The sequence below is a fragment of the Schistocerca cancellata genome, chromosome 5 (assembly GCF_023864275.1).
Source record: "Schistocerca cancellata isolate TAMUIC-IGC-003103 chromosome 5, iqSchCanc2.1, whole genome shotgun sequence".
NCBI classification, from domain to species: domain Eukaryota; kingdom Metazoa; phylum Arthropoda; class Insecta; order Orthoptera; family Acrididae; genus Schistocerca; species Schistocerca cancellata.
The window spans coordinates 624,276,999-624,302,990 of record NC_064630.1 but is presented as its reverse complement, the minus strand read 5'-3'; the positions used below and the strand labels follow the sequence as shown (position 1 = coordinate 624,302,990).

The 25,992-nt window shown below is 41.1% G+C and overlaps 1 protein-coding gene across 1 annotated transcript in view; it reads left to right on the top strand.

Moving 5' to 3' along the window:
* LOC126188725 (protein eyes shut-like) overlaps positions 1-25,992 on the top strand; it is a 290,275-nt gene that overhangs the window by 62,584 nt on the left and 201,699 nt on the right. The window contains 2 exon segments of the mRNA XM_049930332.1: positions 23,285-23,398; positions 23,482-23,650. Of these exon segments, the coding sequence (XP_049786289.1) occupies positions 23,285-23,398; positions 23,482-23,650 (283 nt within the window).

The window sequence follows — 25,992 nt, the reverse complement described above, 5'->3', positions numbered from 1 at the left end:
GTCTGAACAATGTACATTTTTTATGGAGATGCTTCAGGAACTCAAATGTGAATTCCTGGAAGCAAAGTGACATTCTTTTCAAGGAACATTATTGAGAAAATTTAAAAAACTGGCATTTGAAGCTGACTGGAGAATGATTATACTGCTGCTAACATACATTTAGTGTAAGGACCATGAATATAAAATATGAAAAATTAGGGCTCTTACAGAGGCATATAGACAGCCATTTTTCCCATGCTCTATTTGCAAATTGAACAGGAAAGGCAAAGGCAATAACTAGTACTGTTACCTGGTACTCTCCGCTGTGCACTGCATAGTAGATTGTGGAATATGTATGTAGATGTAGATGTAGATTGGAGCTAAAGTGAAGCAGGTGAAGTCCAAAGAATAGGATAGAAGAGTGAGGGAAATGTGTGCTGATGGCTGAGAAAAGAGAGCAAGCCGAATCTGGAATTCATGCTCTGCCTGCATCCTCTGAAACCAGACATTACATCTTTCCCATAGTTCCTGTTGGTTGGTTGCAGGCAGCACAGCGAACAATAATGAACTGCTTCTATCCTGAAAGATAGACTGGTTTGGCATTTAGGTCTTGTGGAATAGTGTCAGTTATGGACAGAAGTTCCAAATGTGAAAGACAAAATTATTTTAATTTCCAACAACTCAACGATAAAGAATGCTCGTAAATCCCCCAAACAGGAAGTAACCTGCACAAAGTGGAGGTCAACATAGAGAAAGATGGCTTGATGGTCTGAAGATTCATGAAGATGTCATCAGTGAATCTGAACCAAATGTAAGGTTTCTTTTGTGAGTCATTAATAAGGATTCCTCTAGATAGCCCATGAATAGTTTGGCATAGGATAGTGGCACGTGGATGGCCATTGTTAGCTCACATATTTGTTTTTGCCTTGATATCTTCAAGGGTGAAGTAGTTGTGGACAAGGATGTAGCTGGTTACAGTGACAAGGAAGACGGTTTGGGTTTGGAGTAAGTTGCGTGCTGGGAAAGGTAGTGTTCATTAGCGGTGAAGCCATGGGCATTGGGAATGTTGGTGTAGAGGGTGTGGCATCAATGGTGATGAATGATGTGCTGGATGACAAAAGAGCAGGAATTGTAGAGATTGACATATATTGACGACATAATGACTTGTACATTGTTACACTTAAGGCTACTTGGAATCATCAAGGGCACTCCAAGGTAGGAAATCAGAGACACAGTGCAGAGAGCAGGCAAAATTGGTAGCATTTAGGTTATCAGAGATAAATAGTAACTCTAGAGCTGTGCAAATTGCAGACGCTCTGTGCAGCTGTCTGAGGGGAGAAGTTTCCCTTCAGAGAATTAACTGATAACTCCATCCACTGCCTAGATTCTGTTGTAAGGCATCACTGTAGAAGGTGGCCACAAAAAAGTAAGTCATAGCAGAGGCAGCAAACTTGATACTTGCTCCTGACAACTGCAATGTCAGTCAGTTTACACAGATTAGAGTGCTACTACGGCATTCCCCACACACAGAAGGGCAGAGGGTGGGGCCATGTGATGTAAAACACAGTTGTTGCTGGCCGTAATATGAGTGACAGTGACGTTTAGCTTTCATCTGAATGGTGTTGATACCAAATTTGTAGTTTGTTAATGTAAAATCCAGAAGCATCCCTACGTAACAAGTAAGAGTAGGAGAAGAAACTACATGTGGTTGGCCAGAGGCGCCCTGGAGGTGCAGAACGACTCCCCACATTGGCCAAAGGTTGTTAGGTGGGTCGTCTATATAAAGGGGGAAATGGTGCGCCACTACAATTCTTTAAAAACCTATGCTTTTGTGTTCAGAGAGAGTTCTCAGTCAGATTGCTGGGGTGTTGATTCTGTGTTGTTCTTGGCTAGTCTTGGCAAGCACTGATGTTGTTTTACTCAATTGGAGTGCTGCTTTCAAGTTTGTACTTAATGTGCTACTAGTATTTACTACTTCTGTTAGCACCTGGCCCCGTGGCTTCAGACACTGACTTCCGTTGTGCAACCAGTTACCTCCTTTACTTGTTATAGTGTTTAGAACTAGTCGTCAGTGCAGTAGTTAGTCTGATCGCAAATAAATAGTGTTAATCAGACCCCTGAATTCCATAAGTCTCATGCTGCAAGGATCCTGTTCCAAAATCTGCATCTCTCGTAGATGTCCTGAGACAGTGTTTGGTGCTGATCCGAGTCATCAACCTGCCTTCACTGAGAATTTGCCTTTCTGCATTTGCTCCTCACCGCTCGGAAATTGCAGACTAACCTTAAACCCCTGGTCTTCCCTCTATCCTGTGTCAGGATATGACATCTTTATGGGTAATAGGCTGATGGTGTTGATTGACAAGGGCAGACATTATGTCTGTGGGAATATAGTAACCAGCTGCAATGGAGCATACCGGGTCTCAGGTTTGAGTAGTTTAGGAAGCATGTAGAAGGCAGGAGTGCAGGGAGTGATGGGGGTGAGGGGGATGTAGCATCGGGGAAGAAATTCTTGGATGAACCTAGGGACTGAAGGTCGTGCTGAATTACTGAAATGGGATCAATGTGGCATAATCAGGACTCGATGACCTGAATATTCTGTGTCTTTGATCTCCAATGCCTCACAAGTGAAGATTAGGTGAGGTATGGCTTCGTCCCCCTCACCACACAGATTATATCTTGGGTCCTCTCTCTTTATATCCATCAGCTGCAAGTGTTTCTTAAAGTTTCTGTTGTCTGTCGTTAGCCCTACCATGAGTTTAATCTGTACCTGTTCAAGCTCCGTACCTCTTCAAGCTCTGGATTACACAAATTTTCTTAAAACATGACTTTGGCATCATCAGTTTGCCATGTTTTTATTTTTTATCATAGACCAATATTCTACATGCTGTTTTCTTATCCAGTTTTGTAGTTTCAGTTCAGTCATCTCCTTAGTGATGGTTAGGACAGGATCTTCTCCAGTAAATGGAGTCATTGTACCTGTCCTGACCAGTTTCTCAGCTTGTTCATTGCCGCTGCTTCTTGAGTGAGCAGGAACTGACAGCACATTGTTGCATTCCCCTAGTCTCACAAGGGCATCATGGCATTCTACTATGATCTTTTAATCTCATTGGAGGGGCTGATAGAGATAACAGAGCTGTTTGGCTATCAGAATAAATGTAGGTGTGGCCATCTTTGTAGCACCTATGCAAATTCTTCTCCACACACACCCTAATAGCAGATATTTCTGCTTGGAATACCGTGGCCAGCTTCCCTAAAGAGATTGCACTTTCTCGTGTAGTCTGTACCACATACACCTCTGATGCAGTTATTTTCAGCCCATCAGTAAATGAGACTATGTCTCCTGCATGGTCTTGTGGTTTGTTCTTCCATTACTCCCTGCTTCCAGTTGTTACACTGAAAGGTATTGAAGCAACTGGAAGTTATTGCATACTCAGCTGGCTTTTCCTTGGTCATTCCTTTATTTACTGCATTCTCTATTTTGGTGTGAGATTCTGGTTATCCCAAAGATATCCAGTTATTTCTAGTTTTTAGCCTGTATGCTCCTGCCGCTGCCTCCATTTTGACCCACCGGTGTGGTGGGGGTGTGTACAGCATTTTCTCCATCTCGCAGTGGGTGTACTGCTGATTCCACATATTATGGTTAAGCAGGGCATATCTACACCTTGCCAAACTTGTTAGCAGGCACATTTTGTTCTACTTTGTCCCACTGTACTATAGTCCCATAAATTATCATAGGTCTTGTTGCAGTGGTGTATATCCTGTACTTACTGTTGGTTTAGACCTCAGTTTTTTTCCACAGGCTCTTCTAGTGGTCGTAAAAGTATCTTTCGCCTTGGAGCATATATCCCTTATGTGAGGAAACCATGATAGTTTCGCACCTGGGGTTACCCATAGATACTTCACTGTCCCCTGACAGGTAGAATTTTTTTCGAGAAGCTTAAGTTCGAGTGCATGTCCTGCATATGCTTCCTTGTAAATGGTACTATAACAGTTTTCTTGGAACAGATCCGGTTTCCTGCACCAGTCTTGCGCAACGTACAATGCACATTGTGCCATTTTTCTAATGTACTATCAAATTTGCCAAATATTAATAGGACTGAGTTTTCTGTATATCACTGGCAAAAGTAGCTTCTAGTATTGAGCTCTCCAATGAGTTCATTCACCACTAGGTTTCTCAATAGCAGGGACAAAACCCCTCCTAGCCGACACTATTTTTTCATTCATCTTGGTGACTTCTCTCTTTCTTCTGCTCAACATGTCTTAATACATCTACATATGGTGGTCTCAGTGCTATGCCCTTTTGCAGTTCTTTCCATGAATTTGAAGATCGTATTGCTAAAATACACTAATGCTAAAATGCCAAAACCCACCAACTATAGAGGAATAACCCTATTGTCTCATGGGCTGAAAATATTTGAGAAGATCATAGGAAAGAGACTGAAAACTATGATAGAACCACAGCTGGAGGAGGAATAATATGGCTTCAGAAGTAACAGATCTACAATAGATCTAATTTTTAGCACCTGCATGTTGATGGAAAAGTATTGGGAGAAAGGCAAGAACTTGGTCATTGTATTTCTGGATTTAGAAAAAGCCTACGATAGTGTTATAAGAGATAAGATCTGGGAAGGCCTGAGGAAAAATAATGTGCCTGAAGGACTAACAAAAAAAAAATCAGATGTTGTACATAGACTGTAGTAGCTGTGCACAAATTGGGGAAGGACGATCGTTATGGTTTGAGACCAAGAGTGGAGTTCAGCAAGGAAGTGCCTTTCTCCACTACTATTCATCACTGTTATGGATTCCATAATGAAGAACATCAAGGAGATGTCAGGTGAACTGAAGGCATGTACCTTTGCTGATGACATCATGATTTGGGGTGAAACTGAAGAGGAAATACAGATCAGACTTGATGAAGGGAAATCTCAGTTCCAGGAATATAACCTCAACATCAGCAAGACCCAGACAGTGGTGATGGCAGTCAACAGAGGTGGGCAATCAGGAGACCACCAACTAGAGTGTGTGGACAGTTTTCCTTACCTTGGAAGTGTAATTTCCAGTGTTAACTTGGTCAGAAATGAACTCACCAACAGAGTGAAAAAAGGATCTGAATTCTACCAAGACACTTTTATGGGATGACTTGATCCCAAAATTGTCCATACTCATGATGTTTAATAGCTATTTCACACCAATATTTACCTATGGTGTTGAAACATGCATCCTCACAAAAAGAGAATCATCAGAACTGCAAGCAGCAGAGATGAAATTTCTTAGATCCACCATCCAGAAGACGAAGATGGACAAATTAAGGAATGAAGAGGTGAGGATAGAAGCCAGAGTAAAGACATCCCTATTAGATCGTATTGGCACATCTAGACTTTGATGGTACGGGCATGTGATGAGAATGGAGTCAACTAGAACAGCCAAAATAAATTTGGAAAGACAGGTGGATGGGAAAAGACCTCAAGGAAGACCTCAAACTGGACTTGATCAGTGCTGATTTAGTGACCAGAGGATGGACAGTAGACAATGTTCTCCGTGAAAAGGTGTATCTGGAGAGGATGAAGTGGAAAAGGCTCATTACTAGTACCCGGTATACTGGAACTGTTGAATGATGATGATTATTGCTAAAAGCCCACTTAATATCCAGGAAGATGCAGAGAGCAATTTCCTGAAAGTTTAGTGCTTTTTCCACCTTCCCAACAAGCTGGTGAAGTACTGTTTCATATGATTTGCCTGGTTGATATGCATGTTTGTTTACAAGAAGAGGTGCCTCTGTTAACCTCTTTTTCCCTAATGTGCATTAATGTCTCAAGAAGAAACAAAGGCACACATATCCATCTTATATCCTTGGCCTTGGTGTGATCAGTTCTCCCTGGCTTCAAAATGAAAATGATATTTGGTGGCCTCCAAGCATTAGAAATGATTTGTGCTGCTAGGCTGACCCTAAACAGTCGACATAGGAATCTAATTAATCCATCTTCTGCTTGTTGCAGTAGAGCTGAAAAGATTCCATCTGGGCCTGATGACATGAACAGTAGCAGATTCCCAGTTATCCCTTTGATTACTTGTAAACTAGTGCCTCACAGGGCTGAATAAGCCAGTCAGGCCATTGTGTGTGCAAATTCAAGTGACCCAACAGATACAATTAGTGTCAGTTGTCCTCATTGCGTAAGTGATAGTGCACAAGACTGCTCAACCTTTGACTTGGATTCGATCCTTACTACTGTCCCAGTTCCTATTTTTATATCACTTCCTTGTTTGATTTAACGTGTTTGGTGAAACTGTCTTTTGCAGGCTGCTTGAATTTGCATGCTACGGCCTTATTGGCTAACTTTAATGATAATTAACTCAGAAATGGTGCAACATATCAAATTTTTTTCTCAACAATTATTTCTTAGCACAACCTATCCTGCAACACCGTATTAAGTTTCTTGAACTGTTTCTAACAACCTGTATATTAAAAGGCTGTTTCGGGCCTCAGAGGTACTTGACAAAAGTTGATTTATGGTCGGATTCTAAAAAACTCCAGAACTTGCATTTATGTTAAGAACAAAATTTCATTGTCCAGAAAAATCCTCCCCAGTTTGGGGCCTTGACTTGCATCCCCCACAGTCTTCTCAGAGAGATCCATCTGAACAAGATCCATCTGCTATGAGATTAATTTTACCAGTGGATATCCCTACTGGATAACCAGCATCCTGAAAACTGAGATTGCAGGGCCTCAGGTCTGTTTCCCAATTTTTTGCCTCATCTTTTTATGTATACGTTTATCCTGAGAACTGAAAGTGAGAGCATTAGACTCCTCCCTTTTTCTCTTGTTCCATGTATGGACGTCTTAGGTTCAGGATCTTTCGGTTCTCCCATTTATGTTTAATAGCCATTCTTTACTTTCCTTTTCTTTTCATTCTTAAGACATGTCCTCATTTGAGTCCCAGATCAGGATTTGATGATGACCTGGTTCAACTTATCAGTAATTGTTTCCACTTTTTGGACAAGTCTATTGCCTTATCCAGTTGTGAAAACAACTTCCACAGTTCCTACCCTGATGCTTGAGTGTTTTAGGTCACACAAAGTTCCTCATTTTTGTGCTCTGTTTTCCATGTTCTCTGTTTTGGTCCCACAAGAATTGAGGATCTATTCAGTTGACACCATGGAATCCCACACAGCCACACAGCGCAAGGCTTATTACTCAGGGAGGTCACCTGGTATCCCTGGGGATCTTTGGCATGGATTGCATCACACCTTAGGTTGGGTATCTAAGGAATTGCAGAAGGAAATGGTAGTGAATAAGGGAGAGGTGGGACATTCTGGGACACTCTTTATGTGGTTCATCTGCTGAGGCCTGTTCAGTATTGGTGATCTGCCAGAAGCTGCACTGCAGCTGGTGTAGTCCTCAGCTTCAATCAAAAATGCAAGCCTCTCCCCCTATACAGTAGGTACTTAGACAAGTTTGTGTTCCATAGAGAAGATCACAGTTTGTAAATGGACATATCTCACAGCTAGTGGAGTCTCTCTGCAAGGTAATCCTTTAATCCAGTAGTGGAACCTTTGCTGAAGGTAAAAATGTAAGATTGATATCAGATTTAGGTGGCTGATTGCCATTCTTTCTGCAGATACCAGTATGGTTTTCATGTTGAGGTATTTGTAGATTGAAGATGCGGCATGGTTCAAGGTAAGGAAATTCTGGAATGTTAACAGGAAATAATTTTGGGCAGTGGGGTGGATCACGGTTAGTCGGGGAGGAATAAACTGAGTAAGGAAGGATTCTTTTTTTTTGTGTGATTGGTTGGGTTATTTGTGAAAAACTGTATCCGTGATAGGGATCAGGACAAGGTGAGGATATAACAAGTCCAACATGATTGAATTTGGAGTGGAGTAAAAGGTAAGGCATTTGTAAAGGACTGGTACTTCTGCAGGATTGGGAGTTACCATAGATAGAGGCTCTTGTAATGCTGGTGGATAGATTGTCCAAGTTGGGAGTATAAGGTGATGTGCTCAGACAGGTTTTTTGAGGTGGCATTGAGCATACTGCACTAATGCGTAAAGGGCAAAGGTATCAATCTGTAAGACAGGATGCAGGATTTGGGATTGCAGAGTAGGAGGATTTCCCAGATTGAGCAGAGATGGTGGAAAAAGGTTAGGTCCTAATTTATATGGTTTAGGAAGACTAGATTGGGGACTGAAAGAATTTGAATAGATAGAGATATTATGGAAGGGAGGTTGCAGCCAGTAGTGGATAATTTGGTGGTCATTCCATTTGTAGGGGAATCTGTGAAGTAGGCACCCATTCAGGAATAGTACATGGGACAAGGCCTGGGCAAACATAGGGAAAATTTTCTTTATTGGTGCAGATGGAACAAGCAAGGATCCATAGTGTAGAATAAAAAATGTGTAAAATTATTTAAAAATATGTGGGGGTATCTCTAAAAAACACTATCAAGAAGAAACAGGAGTGCAATTAAGAAATGAAACCCAAGTAAAGATAATGAAAAACAATTTGAAAATGAGATGAGATCAAAGTTTAATTGGACTGGGTGAGGTCAGTAAGGTGCATTCGTGGATATGGGTAGAGTGTTTTTGTGGGGGAGGGGGGGGGGAGGAATGGGAAGCTGTTGGGCTTGAGGTGCTACAAAGTGCATATGGTTCAGACAGGACCAGGAAAACATTGGAAAATACATGTGGTTGAATGAAAATAGTGTGTTCAGTTTGAAGAACAAGGAATAATTTAATAAATGGAGAGAATATGGAACATTAGACACAGAACATACTGTCCATATGGACTCAAAGCCTTGTGTCGTGCAGTGGATGAGACTATTGATACAGGGTTGCTCAGAACTAGAGCTTCACAGGGTATGTGGGCATTGGGTAGAAAGCATGTATGGTGCAGAAAATGACAACGAAAGAGTGAGAAAGATAGGTGCCAAGCAATGTTGTGCTGTAGAGACAATAAGTAGGGGATACAGTGTTGGGTTGTAGAATAGAAGAGAAGCCATTTGGCAGAATCAAACAATGGAAAATCCAAGATGAAATAACAACAATATGAAAAGGATAGATTAGTAGTCACCATGTACAGAAGTGAAAGACAGGCACATTGAAAAAAGACTCATAGATATTATGAGTTGTCAGACTAAGCCCTTCATTGGATGCAAACACACACACACACACACACACACACACACACAGATGCATAACTCTGTCATCTGTGGGCACTAAGGCCCAAGTGCGGCAATGGTGAGCAGTGGCCTTTGCTGGAGTAGCCAGTGGGGGTACAGGAGATGCTTGGGTGCAATGAGGGAAGGATGGCAGAGTAGTGATGAGGAAGATGCTCGTGCTGTCTGTGGGAGTGTGCAGGTATGTGGTGGGGACAGGATAGGACTGCTAGGTACAACTTTGGGAGACTGTGCTGGAAAGGGGAGGGGAGGGGGAAGTTGAGAAGGGAAAAGAGCTATGCATGTGCATTGGTGAGTTAGAAGGTGTATATAGAACTGGTGTGGGAGTGGGGCAGGAGATAGGCAGGTGGAGGTCAGTGACTGATGAAGGTTGAGTCTAGGGTGGTGGGTTACAGGAATGAAGGATATGTTGCAGGAAGAGTTCCTACCTGTACAATTCAGAAAAGTTGATGTTGTTTGATGGCATAGGCTATGAAGCAATCAGTGAAGTTGAGCTCATTGTGTTGGACGGCGTGCTCTTCAAATTGGAGGTCCAGCTGTCTCTTGGCCATAGTTGACAGTGGGTGCTCATGTGGACAGATAGCTCGTTAGTGATTATGCCCATGTAGGATGCAGCACAGAGGTTGCAGCTATGTTGAGAGATCACGAGTGGTCGACTAACACTGTGAGAAGGATGTGGTGGCTAGTGGGGAGGACATTTCTCATTTCAGACCTCAATGAAAAGTAGTTGAAACACTGGTGCAGAACATGATTCAGTTGGTGCAGTACTCAGTGGTACTGAGCCCCAAGGAGGGTGGGGTGGGGTGAGGGAGGGGGTGGGGAGAGGGTGTGCTCATTTGTTGGTGATGGTAAGTGACTGGTGAGACAAGGTACTGGAGATCTGTTTCTGAATAAGGTGGGGAGAGTTATTTTGGTCTGTGAATGCCTTAGTGAGATCCTTGGCATATTTGGAAAGAGACTGCTCTTCACTAGATACAGTGACCACAGGTGGTGAGGTTTTATGTAGGGGACTTCTTGGTATGGAATGGGTGCCAGCTGTAGAGGTGGGTGTATTTTGGTGGTTGATATGTTTGATGTGGATGGAGATACTGATGTAGCCATTCTTAAAGTGGCAGCTGACATAGAGGAAGGTGGCTTGTTGGGCTGAGGAACACCATGTGAAGCAAATGTGGAAGAAGGTATTGCAGTTCTTGAGGAATCTGTATAGAGTGTCTTCACCCTTGCATGAAGATGTCATCAGTGACTCTGAACCAGGTGAGGGAGTTGGGATTCTGGTCCATGGCTAGATTTGCATAGGATGGTGCCTTGCAGGTTCCCATCCTGTACCATGGATTTGTTTGTATGTGAAGCCTTCAAAGAGAAGAAATTTTGAGTGATGATTTAGTTAGCAGGAGGTAGTAGGTTTAGAGTCCATCAAACACTGCAAAAGTAGTATTTAATAGTGATGAGGCTGTGGGCATTGGTGATATTAGAGTAAAGGGAGATGGGCCAGCAGTGATGAAGAGGGTGCCTGGTAGTATAGGAATAGGAATGGTGGAGAGTCAATAGAGGAATTGGTTAATTTATTTATATAGGAAGGTAGTGTATCAATAGACTGAAGATTTTAGTCCACAATAGCAGACATTATCACTGTGAGGACACAATAAACTAATTCCATCCCTGCTCCCAACCTCTTGCACTGTGGCTCGTATCCCTGCAATAGACCTAGGTGCCAGACCTTTCCCATACATCCTTCCACTACCACCTGCTCCAGTCCTGTTACAGGTATGTACTACCCCCATCAAAGGCAGATTCACCTGTGAAAGCAACTATGTGATCTACCATTTTAGTTGCCAGCACTGTGTTTTGTCCTACATTGGCATGATCACTAACAAGCTGTCTGTGTGCATAAATGATCACTGCCCAACTGTGGCCAAGAGACAGATGGACAACCCAATTGCAGAGCATGTTGCCCAACACAAAGTGCTTCACTTCAACTAATGCTTTACAGTCTGTGCCATCTTCATTCTTCCCACCAGCACCAGACTTTCTGAAAAAGGCTGGTGACAACTCTCCCTACAACATATCCTTTGTTCCTGTAACTGCCTTGGTGTCAGTCTCTGCTAGTCTCTGTCCTCCACCTACCTATCCCCTTTCCAGCTTGTACTACTGCACTAGACTGACCTTCTTTCCCACTAGCACACCTGCATAATCCCTTTTTCTGATTCTATCTTCTCACTTTTATCCTTCCTCCCTCCTCCCCCAAACCAGTCTCCATAGATAAGAAGTAGAAGAAACAAAAAATGTTATGAAATACATTCTATATGGTGTTGGAGAAAGGTGTTTTAAGTTCTACATCATCATGTATTTCCTAAAATGTTCACATCATCTTAATGAAATAGGTTTCCAAATTAAATGCAGAAATACAGAATTAGTCAAAGGAGAAGAATACAAGCACCTATAAGTGTACATGCAAAGTGACGCCTAACATTATTTCCAGGCCACTCAAGGCTGTACTGAACAAAAAGAAGCAAAATCAACAATTAACCTCACAAAAACAACTTTAACACATGTTCACATGGTACCATGTCAACCACACTGACACAGTCATTCACTCAGTGGCCAAAATCTGCAAAGAAATTAAAGCTAATAAAACATGACTAGAGCCATTGGATCATGCACAGCTCACACTCTCTGAGGATTCTGATGATAGCACACTTTTAGAGCATATGGAATTCAAGGGGTGTCTGAGGGAACCTTATGCATCTTCATAAAAATCTCACACACTGATGGTTTTCCACATAAATGTAAAAAAAAAGTGAGAGGAGAAAGAGAAACCCCACCTGCAAAAATGCTCCAGTACTCCAATACATAATTGGGTGCTTTGAAAATGTGGAGGAGCTAGGATTCTCAGCTCAGGCAAGGTGTAAACACACTTCAGAAGGCACTGGTGCCCTCATGGAAAGGCATTGCAGACTTCATAGAAAGGACGACTCAGTGAGAGAGGGCTAAAAGTGGTGTGGTCATATTTGTCATCAGTGAGTGTCACTTCTCTCCCTTCTTCCACCTTCAGACCATCTGTGAAGACAGTTTGTACTCTGGTGGAAGGATATATGCTTTTCTGCAGTTGAAGACAGTCTTTGTGCAGATGCTAACCAATGACTGCAAACCTTTGCAACATTCAGTTAAAGCATTCATGAGCATCACAAACCAATCCAAAAAGACAGTCATGGTATGGTAGCTATCAGGAGGAGATATGGGCAAGGTGGCAGGCATGTAGTTATTGGTATGATGTGAAATGGTAATCTCCAAGTGAACCCGTAAGATATGGCACAGACAGTTGGAGAAAATTTTGCCAAAAATGGCTGCCACCCCCATCTGGACACCAGTCTATCAAGAACATAGAATCTTACTGTGATAGATAATTGGTATTTCTGTTACAAAAATGGAGAACCTTACAACTATTCTTTCCCTGGAATCAGCACTGTCTGCTGTTCATGACATGGAATGTGGCCGTAATAAAATGCACTACACCAAGTTGTGGCACCTTATAGAGGCAGCAAAAGAAGACCTCTTCACCCAACTTAGCTGCATCTGGGGGACAGAACAATTCCTATGCTTATGGGGGGTCTTCCTTTGGACAGTCACAACTGTGTAAGTTCATTTTGTAAAGTGAAGAAACTGCACAACAGTTGCTTAATTCACAATCTCTTGTTGTGTCCATGACAGGTATTGAAATACTTAAAAGTTCCATCATCTGGCGTAAACAGTAATAATGAAAATATTGTGTTACATGACAATGGGAGGTGATCTTCAAGTCTGAAATGTCAGATAAGGAATTATGTGGCTAAAATTTCTAAACTGAATTAAAATAAATTGAAAAAAGAGAACACGACATTACTGGCATATAAAATCACGTAACCATCTGAGGTCATCCTCACCCCAGTGTTGTCATGGAACTAAAGGTTCTGTGTCATAAATATGAAAGAGACCTAAAAGAAAGTTTTCCTGTTTGTGTTCCTGGTTGTGCAACATGGGGGAACAGTTTTTATAGAATTTATGTAAGTAATTCCATACAATATGTGATTAACCCCCCCCCCCCCCCCCCCCCCATTTTATTGCATTTCACATGTTTGAAGATTGACTTTTTTGGTGTCCAGTTGTGATGTCTGTTTTCTCAGATTACTTTTATGTACCTTTTATCCTTTTGACATGGAATTTTGGTTCTATGACAACGTGTGGCTGAGGATGAAGTCAGGTGGTTAAGTGATTATATTTCTAAGTAATGTCCTGTTCTCTTTTTTAATTTATTTTAATTCATTTTAGAAATTCCAGTTGCATAGTTCCTTATCTGACTTGAGGATACCCTCCCATTGACACATACCTCAATATTTTCATTATTACAGTTTACACCAGAAGATGGAACCTTTAGTGTTCTGAAACCAGTCTGGTAAAGGATAAAAGATTGTGGATTAAGCAACTATTGTCTGGTTTCTTCATTTTATAATTATGTATGGATGCAATCCTAATACCCCTCCTTAAAATTGGAAACGACTGTGGTATCTGAAAATTTATCACCTATGCCCTTATAGTACACACAGGAAGGACTTTAGAAGGATCACTGCTGCTTTCCTGAGTTATCAAATCCCAGGAAATTCAACCATTGAGATATGACCCTGCTGGGGGTGAAAGAATGTACAAATGCTGTTTTATGTCATAATTGTGTAGTACATTAGTTTTGTGATATTGAGAAGGCTGACAGAACCTCTGTGAGGCATAAAATCTGTGGACAGCTTGATCAATGGGTATACCCAACTACCCATATGTGTATCATCCTCCCTGTCTAGATACTAGTTCATTTATCAAATTATGACTGTCCTGCCAGACAGATTTGAAGATAAGAATTTCATCACTCAATGTAAGTATGCTGGGTATATTCATCCATTCTTTAACAATTAAACTGCATACTTTATATTATTGGGAAACCAGTTCAAGCACATTCATTTATGGGGGATTTTACAATATGTTTGCTTCTCCTTTAACCCTGCCACACAAATGTGGAAGTCACAGTTAAAAATCAGGAGGTCGAAAAGTGGATTGCATGCACTTAATTAAGGGACATTTGACAACAAATTTCAACATTTCAATTTTTGCTTTCCTACCTTCAGTTTCAGTTCTTTTGCCATTAATAAATGTCTGGTCATTGACTTGAAATCACTGACAGTGTTAACATGTGGCCAGAATTTCTTTGGATGTTATGAGACGTGTTTCAAAGAGATTCTCCTACAGTAGTCATTGAAGGCTTCACACGTTGGCTTGCTCAATAAGCACAAAAAAATGGTCACCAAATTCTGCCAGCCATAAAAATTATGGTGGCTGTCTTCTTGGAAGCTACAGAAATCTTGATTGTGGAATTTAACTTGAAAAGATAATTAATTCTGAAGCATGATATGGAACATTAAGGAATAGAGGAAGGGCCATTAAAAATAAGTGACCCAGTCTCTTCACTACTGTTTTTGGCTTGACACAGCCAGACACAAGGACTGTTGCATCAAAAGGAGAATCCATTTGAAAAAATTATTAAATGATGATGAAGAGTGATCTAATATCCAACCAACTGTGCCACTGCATGAGGACAGACACTTCTGTTATGGTTGGGTCCTTGAACATTTACATAAATTAATTAGTATAATGTAACTGAACCCCTATTTATTGGAACACACACAAACTGTAATGTCCAGTCTTGGTTAGACATGCCTATGAATCTGTCCAGGCTGAGAACTAAGTTCCATAACAAAACAGACACTTCAAGAAGTAAACACCCATCCAGAGATTAAATCAGTTGTCGGTGTTGCTGTGCTAAGGGCAGTGGCAGTTCCTATCCATGTGGGCTATTTGCTGTAGGTAACTGATACCAGACTGGCAGCCACTATCTTCATACCGTTGCTAAGTATAACCTTTGAACTATGTAGTTTATGAGACACTCTCGATGAACTCTTCTGCTGCCTGGAAAAGAACTGCCGTTGACTCTCCAGCTACAAGTTATAAAGCTGTGCATTGATACCACTTAATCTGTGTAATTTGTTGTCAGTGATGGCAATAAAACGCTCCCCACTCAGTGGCTTTGCAAACAGTGTGATGTCATCACTGTGTCTCATTGGTAAACGTTCTTCATTGTGCCTCGTTGGTAAATGTGATGAACTGTGGTGAAATAGTGCGGCTGCCACTGGTGTCCTCTGTGGACAACCACAAAAGTGCTCATCACTCTTGGCCTCACCTAGATGTGGACTATGCTACCTCTGTGACAGAAGGGTGGAGTATCTAGCAGGTGTTGTGCCATGGGATACAACATCCTTCGCCTTCAAGGGAGATAGATGAAGCCTCTTCCTCTTTTTCTTCAGCTGATACTATTGGTGGATAAAGTGCACCTCTATCCTAGCCTCCAACTCTGTTGGTCTCTGTGTCCATTGCGTCAAGTGGTGGCAGGACATCTACACTGGTTGGGTGCTGTGGTGCTGACTTTGCCCCTTTCTCTTCCAGGGCCGATACATTAACAGGGCTATAATTCCAGGAAGGCAGAAACATATCAACACTCATACAGAGATGATCCACTTGTTTTCTGTCTGCCACTCATGACACAATTGCTTTACCAATACTGTACCTCAGAATATGAGACCTTGGTATCAATCTCAAAATATCATTTCCTGTTGTCCATTCCTCTGACAACTGTTTCTCCTTTGGTGGTGTGAGTAAGGGACAGTAGATTTCTCATCTTCCAACTGTGCAACATCTCCACAGGAGATGCATCCTCATGTGGAGATAATCTGTAGGGGAAAAAAAAACCATTAGTAAAGTGTCCTCTAATGCTTAGTCAGGCGTGAGTTGTTTTATATGCGCCTTGAATATTTGAAAAAAGTGCTCTGTAACTTTGTTCAACTCTGGGTGAAAAGGCATGCTGTGAAGGTGCTGTATCCTGTAGGCCATGTAGAAAGACTCAAATTCTTGACTAACCATAACAATGGGTGTAGCTAAACCCTCCCCAGTGAAAATCTTTTTGAGAGGCCAGACCATCTGGGGTGTCCTTGTACTAGTCATCCTAACCGTGTTAAGGGTAGCTTGTGTGGGTGTCCACAAGAATTACGCAATTTGTGCCCAGAAAAGGTCTGGCATAACCTAAATAGAGCCTGTACCAGGGCTCCAGTGCCTTAGGCCGATGAAAAGAAATGTATGATGGTGCATAGTCTAAATTGCCCTCCTGACCTGGATGTGGTCATCTGGCTCCTGAACTGTGAAGCACAGCAACTGAAAAAGATCCAGTCCCATTATATTGGCAGTTGTATGTGATTATATTGTTAGAAAATGGAGCGTGCAACTGTTTATTTTTATATCTAACAATGTTATGAAAAGGATAGTTGCTACTCACCATATAGTGCAGATGCTGATCCACAGCTAGGCACAACAAAAAGGCTCTCTCAAAATAAGCTTTTGGCCAACAAGGCCTTTGTCAAAAATAGACGACAGACATACAGACATACTCATGCAAATGCAACTCACACAAACATGTCTACATCTTTGGCAGCTGAAGCCAGACTCCGGTCAGTGACTGTGTTCACTAGACTTTTGGTGGCAGTATTATGAAAAGAATAGTTTGCTTCACATTGTATAGAGGAGCTTTTGAGTCACAGGCAGAAATAATAAAACAACTGCTAAACATGTGAGTTTTCAGCCAGAAAGCCAGGTGATCTCTGCAGAGAGAACTGCAATCCACTGTCTACAAACTGATCATGACCTTATAATCCTACTAACCGACAAAGCCTTCACCACTGTACTTTCGAACAGCAGGGATTACCTGGTGGAAGGACTCTGCTAACTGTCAGATTCGTCCACCTACAAACCCAGCTACAGTGATCCCATTCCAGAAATCCAACAGGATCTCCAGTTTCTCCTCAAATCCTTAGGCACATCCGAGAAATCTCTCCTGAGTCCATCTCACTCCACACCCCTACCACTCCCTGCAATCTTACCTTGTACTTGCTTCCTAAAGTCCATAAATCTAACCACCCAGGATGCCCCATTGTGGCTGGTTACTGTGCCCATTGAGAGAATCTCTGGTCTCTTAGACCAAATCCTTCAACCTATTGCCCATAACCTGTCCTCCTATATAAAAGATGCCAACCATTTCCTCCATCAACTCTCCAAAGTTCCTGCTCCTTTACCACATGGCACCCTTGAACACTGCCTTTCCCAATGCCTGACTTATTCCAGACCTTCAACCTCTGTCCTGGTTACTGTGACCAACTGTATCCACACACACAATTACTTCACCATTGAAGGAATCACCTACAAACAAATTCATGATATGCCAATGGGCACTCACACGACACCATTCTATGCTAACCTATTCATGGACCATCTGGAGGAATCTTTCCTGATCAGCCAAAATCACAAATCCCTGCATGGTGCAGAGTCACTGATTACATCGTCATGATCTGGACCAAGTGTGAAGACACTCTATACAGATTCCTCAAAAATTGCAGTACCTTCTCCCCCATTCATGTCTCCTCCTCAACCCAGTAAGACAGATTCCTCAATGTTGACCTCCACCACAAAGGTGGGTATGTCAGTACCTCATACCAACCAATCACCAGCAATACTTCCACTTCGACGGCTGCCACCCACTGCATACTAAGAAGTCCCTTCCATACAACCTAGCCACCCATGGCATCTGCAGTCATGAGCAGTTCCTCTCCATATATACCAAGGGTTTGATTGAGACCTTCACAGACCGAAATCATGCTCCTGACATTGTACAGAAACAGATCTCACACGCCTCATTTCTCCAGTCACCGACCAACTCCCAGAATCTCACTGTCTGGCCAAAAAGGTGCATGCCCTTCATGACTCATTATCACCCAGGACTGGTGCAGTGGAATCACATTGTCCACTGGTGCTTTGACTACCTGTCATTGTGTCCTGAAATGAGGAATACCTTACCCACTATCCTTCCCACACCTCTCACAGTGGTGCTCTACCACCAAACAAACCTAAGAAATATCCTCACCCATTATTACTCCACCCTTGCTCCCAACTCTTTGACTCATGGCTCACATCCGTGTGATGCAATACCAGTCTCATACATCCTCCCCCCACAACCTACTCCAATCCAGTCACAAGCATCACCTATCCCATCAAAGGCAGGGTAACCTGTGAAAGCAGTCATGTGATCTATAAACTAAACTACAACCACTGTGCTACATTTTACATGGGCATAACAATCAACAAGCTGTCTGTCTATGTGAATGGCCACTGACAAACTGTGCCAAGAGACAACTGGGCCAACACACCATTCTTCACTTCAGTGGATGCATCGCACCCTGCACCATCTGGATTTCCTGCCAACACCAGCTTTCCTGAATTGCACAGGTAGGGTCTCTCCCTGCAGTATATCCTCTGAGCCCATAACGCTCCTGGGCTCAGCCTTCATTTGTCCCTGTCTTTCACAAGCCTATAACATTCCCTGTTCCCAATCCAGCAATATACAGCCCTCTTTTCCACCAATGCAGCCACAGTCTTTCTTCCTATTGTCTACTTCTCTCCTTTTCCATTTCCCCTGCCCCCTCCCTCCATTAGCCTTGCAACTACACCTAGCTGTACTTCCCTGTCTGTACTATTTCCCTGCATGCTCCTGCAAGGAGCACTTTTCTGTCCCCACACTTAATGTAAGACCAATTTGCTGTGGCGTCTAGAATGGATTACAGACATATTAATGTTCTCAGCCAAACTTGATGAGGTAATGAGATAAGGCATAACCAATAGGTCTAACAAGAAAATAGCACAGGACCCAGAGTTCAGAACTGAACGATGTCAGGGCTCACTAGGACAATTAACTGTCTGGAAGGTGATACAGTCGGTCAACAAAATGTAGAAAATACACTGCACACACACCCTTGAAACTTGAAGTATCTCATTGGTGTGATCCACTTGATTCCCATTGAAGTATGCCCTCTGCAGTGGCTGACTGTGCATGTGCTTTCGAGTTTAGTATCTGATTGATGGCAAGTTTTGTGAGGCCTGGTAATAAATACGAAAGGACTTCTGAAGTATAGGTAGTTCTTTTTTCTCTTGCACAACTACTAACTGTGCCACTGCTGTATAACGGTATGATATCCAACTGACTGCACCACTGTAAGTGGTTGAACACATCTTTCATGATTGGCTTCTGGAACACTACTACATAAATTAATTAGTGCAATGTAATTGAACACCTACATATTGCAACACACATGTAAAGCATAACATCCAGCTCAGCTTAGACACATGTACCTGTACAGCCTGAGAACCAGTTCCCATAACAAAATAGTCACCTCCAAAAGTAAACATCCAACCATAAGCTAAGTCTATTACCAGTGTCACCGCTGATGAACAAATGTACATGAAACTATCCTTGTTTTCAAAAGTGTTAATTCCTTCCTTGTGCAGGAAAGACGGATAGATTGAGATGGTTAAAAAGGAAGGACAAGTGACTTCAGTCCCGGGATAAGAGGGACCCACTGTCGTGATGAAAATAAGTAGTAGTGAGGCTTGCTATGACTGTGGGATTGTGCATTTGGATGTACTGTGTGGTTGTTGCATTTGGATGTACTGTGTGGTTGTGGTTGTGTGTGCTATTGCCAGAAAAAAGAACTAGTGCTTGCAAGCTACGTGAATGCTGTTTTCAGTTAAGTGTTTCTGTGCTCCACATATTGATCCACTGTAGGTGAGTGGTTGCTTTTCCCTTGTTTTATGTAATATTCTGTCCATAAATGTCCAGTGTTGTTATATATTTAGGGGTAATTTATTTATGTAAAAAAGAAAAAAGAAATGGGCCTGGAGTTGAGCCTTGTGGTTCCCCGTGTGAAACAGTTCTGCTCTGCAAGGATTACATTCCTTTGCTTCATGTAATGACAACCCTTTTCTTTCCCTCTGTCATATATGACTGTAAGGCACTGCCGATACTTCTGTATTCTTTCATGTTATAAAGTGGGAAGGAGTGGTTCTCACAGTTGAATGCTTTGGATAATTCATAGAAGATTCCGGCAGCTTTTTGTGTTGTAGATAAGTGGAACTAACTCTATGCACAAATTCATTGACTGCATAAATTGAGCTTTTCACTTTTTTGGGAGCTAAATTGTTATTTTTGAGATTAAGTTTATCACAGAAATTTTGAATTTTGATTGCAATGATCATTTCATACAGTTTAAAAAACACAGGAAGAAGATAAATTGGATGATAATTTCCTGTTTCTTCTTTGGAGCCTTTTTTAAATACTGCTTTCTTTTCTGCCTAATTCAGAAAGTTTGGAAAGTAACCTTCTTCAAGAGACTGATTAATTATTTTGGGCAACGGATGTGATATTGTATTTGCAGCTGCTTTAATGACCATTGCAGGTACTTCATTCCATCACACAAAGTTTTTGTTTTTTTAGGTTTGATATAGTTTTCTACATCTTTTATTGTTACTTTGTCAAATTTAATTAGACTCTTGGTTTTGTTCCGACCTGAGCAAAATAAATGGACATTATCTGGATAGGAGTTTATATAAACACCAGATTTTGCTACATTTGTAAAGAATTCGTTGAATTTTCTGGTTTCTGAACAGGATTTACAATTATTTTGTCTTGTATCTTTATTTTAGAAATTTCCTGTTTCCCAGATTTAATTCAGAGTTTATATTTGACAACTGTCAAAACTGCCTTGAATTTATTTCTGTCGTTTTTAATAAATTTAATGTTTGCCATTTCCTTTGCTATTTTTACAATCCTCCTAAACAGTTTTCGTATGATTAAACATAGTTAATGAACTCAAGACACTTATTGCATTTTAGCATGGCATGTAACTGTCTCTTCCTGTTACTAGAGCTGGCCACTGTGGCTGGGTGGTTCTAGGCGATTCAGTCTGGAACCGCACTGCTGCTACGGTCACAGGTTCAAATCCTGCCTCGGGCATGGATGTGTGTGATGTCCTTAGGTTAGCTAGGTTTAAGTAGTTCTAAGTCTAGGGGACTGATGACCTCAGCTGTTAAGTCTCATAGTGCTTAGAATCATTTGACTCATTTGAACCTGTTACTAGATATTTTTATGCCAGTGATACTCCACTATAGTTTATTTGTTACTTTTCTTTGGACGGGAATGTTTCATTGAAAATATGTAAAAAGCTTTTTAAGAACTTACCAACATTTTTTTAACATGAGATTTCATGTTGTAATGACCAATCTTCCTCATTTAATCTACAAAGAACGAGTGTATGTTTCCCTCACTGAACAAACTTTTCATGAAACATCTCCCCTCTTTTTTTATTTATTTTTAATAATTTGATAAGCAGAACAGAGTGATCTGAGATACCTAGGTATAAAAAGACTTTGTCAGTGTCATTAAGTGTGTAATTTGTTAAAATATTATTTGTTAAAATATTATTTATACATACTGCTGTCTGCTTACATACTCTGGTGAAATCAGTGAAATTTAGATTAAAACCATATTCTTGATTTGATTGTTGCATCTATGTTAAAATCTGCATCAATTACAATTTTTCCCCCTTTTCTTTTGTGGGTTCATCAAGGAGACACTATAATATCCCTAAAAATGATTTGGTGACATCATTACCTGAAATCCTGTGTATTAAGATAATAATAATATTATATTGTTCTGTGTCTACTCAGAAACTTTCAAGTATAAGTATTTCATTTATATTTAAAACTGTATCTTTCTTTATATTCAAATGACTTGTTAACCAGTATACAGAAGCGTCCATGACTTCTGTTTTTCCTACAAAAACTGTTAGCTACCACTAAGTTTTCTAATTTATTTAAAACTGCGATAGAATCTTTCTTGACTCAGTGTTCATTTAGGCAAGCAACTTTGATATTTCTTCCTTCTGAAAGAATATTTTGCAGTTCAGTTCATCAGTTTTTTGTAGTTTTATCCTACGGATACATTGCGCTCAGTCCTTTTATGTTATTGTACATTGTGAATAAATACTTACACTTTCTTACAGTTTTGAACACATTTTTCTTTGAATACTGTTTTACTTTTTTATTGTGTTTTTCCATTTTTCACCTGCCTCACTGATTGTTAGTTTCCCTTGCTTCATATAATTTTGCACAAATCAGTAAACATCTTGCTGAAAGTTGTTGAACCTTACCTATTTAGATGCAGGCCATCTTGTGATATACAGTCCTCACTAACAAACTTGTCTGAGTTTACAAATATTGCTCCTAGTTCATTACACTGACAATGGGTACCATAGTTGATTTTGTCTGTGTGTCACTCAGTGTTATTCTGTATAGTACAGTGTTTACATGTCAAAAGATTGCACAGTAACACTGAAGAAATGTATGTTGTAAAAATATAGTTGAAAAACACAGATGATTGGGCAACATATCAATGTTTACTGTAAATCTGTCTTTATAAGTGTTTGAATACAAAAATGTGTGTAAAATTACCAAGATGTCTTTTTTATAAGTCTTATTTGTTATATGTAATTTTATTATATTACAACCTCAGCTATACTTCATGTAGCAAACGTGAAACAAATTTTTTGTAACTATAAAGAGTCTGATTCATATGTGCATAATACAAAGAGCCATGAAACTGGCAAAATATCTAAGGCTATGCCAGTACTACACTGGCAAAATATGTAGAAATATATCAGTACTAAATATGAAACAATGTAAAATCCAGGAGTACTAAATATATCACTAGATTTTATGACAAATTTACTCACTTTAAATATGAGTACTTCCGCAAGTGGTTCTGGTTTTCCTTGATATTTCCACCCATATTTAATTTTTGATCAATATGTTAATAATCTTTCAGCATATAACATCACCATTCCTTGTGATTCCAAAACCTGAGTGTTTAATGTTCTTTACTGAATGTGTCTGTTAATCATTCCATGAACCATTTTCAGAGAGTCTGTGTTATTCAAACAACACTATTCTTGACTGAATAGAATTATATTTGATTTTTTGTGTTTGATATAAAATACGTTAATATGGTACTTATACATTTATGAAGATACAAAGCACATTTAATTATTGAAGGCTCCATGCTATAACTTTTCTTCTAAATTTACTATAAAACTATAAAGTTCACAAGAACGTATTGTAATCTGCAGGATGGTCAGGTACATTCTGTGAACTGCCTGTTGATGAATGTGCTTCTACACCTTGCCAGAATGGGGCAGTATGTGTCGATCTGAAAGCAGATTATGCTTGTGCCTGTTTGTTTGGTAAGCTATTCCATGTTAATCTGTAATCAGTTAAGTGTAGTAGTTTTTTTGTTTAACATATAATGCTGTTTATTTTGTTTTAGGCTTTACTGGGAAAAACTGTGAAGTAAAACTTGTGCGATGTGAAGACAATCCATGTGAAAATGATGCACTATGTCTTATTGAGAGTGGGGGAGCTGTGTGTTATTGTGTTCCTGATTTTCATGGAAACAAGTGTCAGTATCAGTATGATGAGTGTCAACTTGGACCAAGGTATGAGAAACTTTCTTTTGAAGAGAGAGAAACCAATTAGAATTATAGAAGGTACTAAGTACTTACTTCCCTAATGTTGTTTTGTTAAAAGTGTAATTCTGACTGGATGTAAACTCCCTATTTATGGTAAAAAAGAACTGTCTATATATCAACTGCAGAGACATACACATTTTTTAAGGGAAAGGTAGGGAATTGGGAAAATAAAGAGTGAGATGTAGAGACAGTGGAAGTGTGAGATGTATTCCCACCTGTAGTTGGAAACACACATAGTGTAAGAAAGAGTTAAAAAGTTAAGAGATAACAATGGACAAATAGCCAAACTGCACATTACAGAGATGATTAGTATTCAGTCATTCAAAGACAAAGAACCAAACTGGAAAAAATTCCTGGATTCAAATGGAAACAACAGTCAAAATTTCATTTTCAAAAGGTTGGAACTGAGGGAGAGATTTCATGATGTAAATAAAACGGAAGGGAAGGAAGTCTGTGGTAGACAACCAACAAGTCATGGAAAATAAGACCAGTATAAATTAAGACTAGGTGACTGGTATGTATTGTGGAAAGCCATTTCACATTTTCTTATTTGAGGGTTAAAGAAAGTTGCAGTTTTGTATCCTGTCAACATCCAGATCACAAAGACAGCTTTTCAGGTCCATTACGTGACGTGACTTTTCCTTTCCTTTTACTGTTATCTCCTATCCTTCCCTTTCTCAGAATTACAGAATATTTAATAATTATGGAAGCTAGAGATTGAAATGTGCTTATTAATTTGTGCATACTTCAGAACTGCTTTGGTTGTCCCTTTGAAGGTTTCTCATAAGCAGGTACATCTCTTTCATTTAAAATGTTATAAATTATTTTTTTAAAGTTCAGATTATTTCATTTAAATCATTAGCTGCTCAGGTTAGCTCTTCACTTGATGCTGTAATTGGACAATATGCCTGTCATAACAGTAGAACATTGTGCCAGACTGAATTTTCAGGAATACACTCATATCAATCTATGTTTATTTGATGGGAAATGTAATAAATAAACTAAATCTTAAGCTAAACCAGTATATTAACATGTTGTTTATACACTCCTGGAAATTGAAATAAGAACACCGTGAATTCATTGTCCCAGGAAGGGGAAACTTTATTGACACATTCCTGGGGTCAGATACATCACATGATCACACTGACAGAACCACAGGCACATAGACACAGGCAACAGAGCATGCACAATGTCGGCACTAGTACAGTGTATATCCACCTTTCGCAGCAATGCAGGCTGCTATTCTCCCATGGAGACGATCGTAGAGATGCTGGATGTAGTCCTGTGGAACGGCTTGCCATGCCATTTCCACCTGGCGCCTCAGTTGGACCAGCGTTCGTGCTGGACGTGAAGACCGCGTGAGACGACGCTTCATCCAGTCCCAAACATGCTCATTGGGGGACAGATCCGGACATCTTGCTGGCCAGGGTAGTTGACTTACACCTTCTAGAGCATGTTGGGTGGCACGGGATACATGCGGACGTGCATTGTCCTGTTGGAACAGCAAGTTCCCTTGCCGGTCTAGGAATGGTAGAACGATGGGTTCGATGACGGTTTGGATGTACCGTGCACTATTCAGTGTCCCCTCGACGATCACCAGTGGTGTACGGCCAGTGTAGGACATCGCTCCCCACACCATGATGCCGGGTGTTGGCCCTGTGTGCCTCGGTCGTATGCAGTCCTGATTGTGGCGCTCACCTGCACGGCGCCAAACACGCATATGACCATCATTGGCACCAAGGCAGAAGCGACTCTCATCGCTGAAGACGACACGTCTCCATTTGTCCCTCCATTCACGCCTGTCGCGACACCACTGGAGGCAGGCTGCACGATGTTGGGGCGTGACCGGAAGACGGCCTAACGGTGTGCGGGACCGTAGCCCAGCTTCATGGAGACGGTTTCGAATGGTCCTCGCCGGTACCCCAGGAGCAACAGTGTCCCTAATTTGCTGGGAAGTGGCGGTGCGGTCCCCTACGGCACTGCGTAGGATCCTACGGTCTTGGCGTGCATCCGTGCGTCGCTGCGGTCTGGTCCCAGGTCGACGGGCACGTGCACCTTCCGCCGACCACTGGCGACAACATTGATGTACTGTGGAGACCTCACGCCCCACATGTTGAGCAATTCGGCGGTACGTCCACCCGGCCTCCCGCATGCCCACTATACGCCCTCGCTCAAAGTCCGTCAACTGCACATACGGTTCACGTCCACGCTGTCGCGGCATGCTACCAGTGTTAAAGACTGCGATGGCGCTCCGTATGCCACGGCAAACTGGCTGACACTGACGGCGGCGGTACACAAATGCTGCGCAG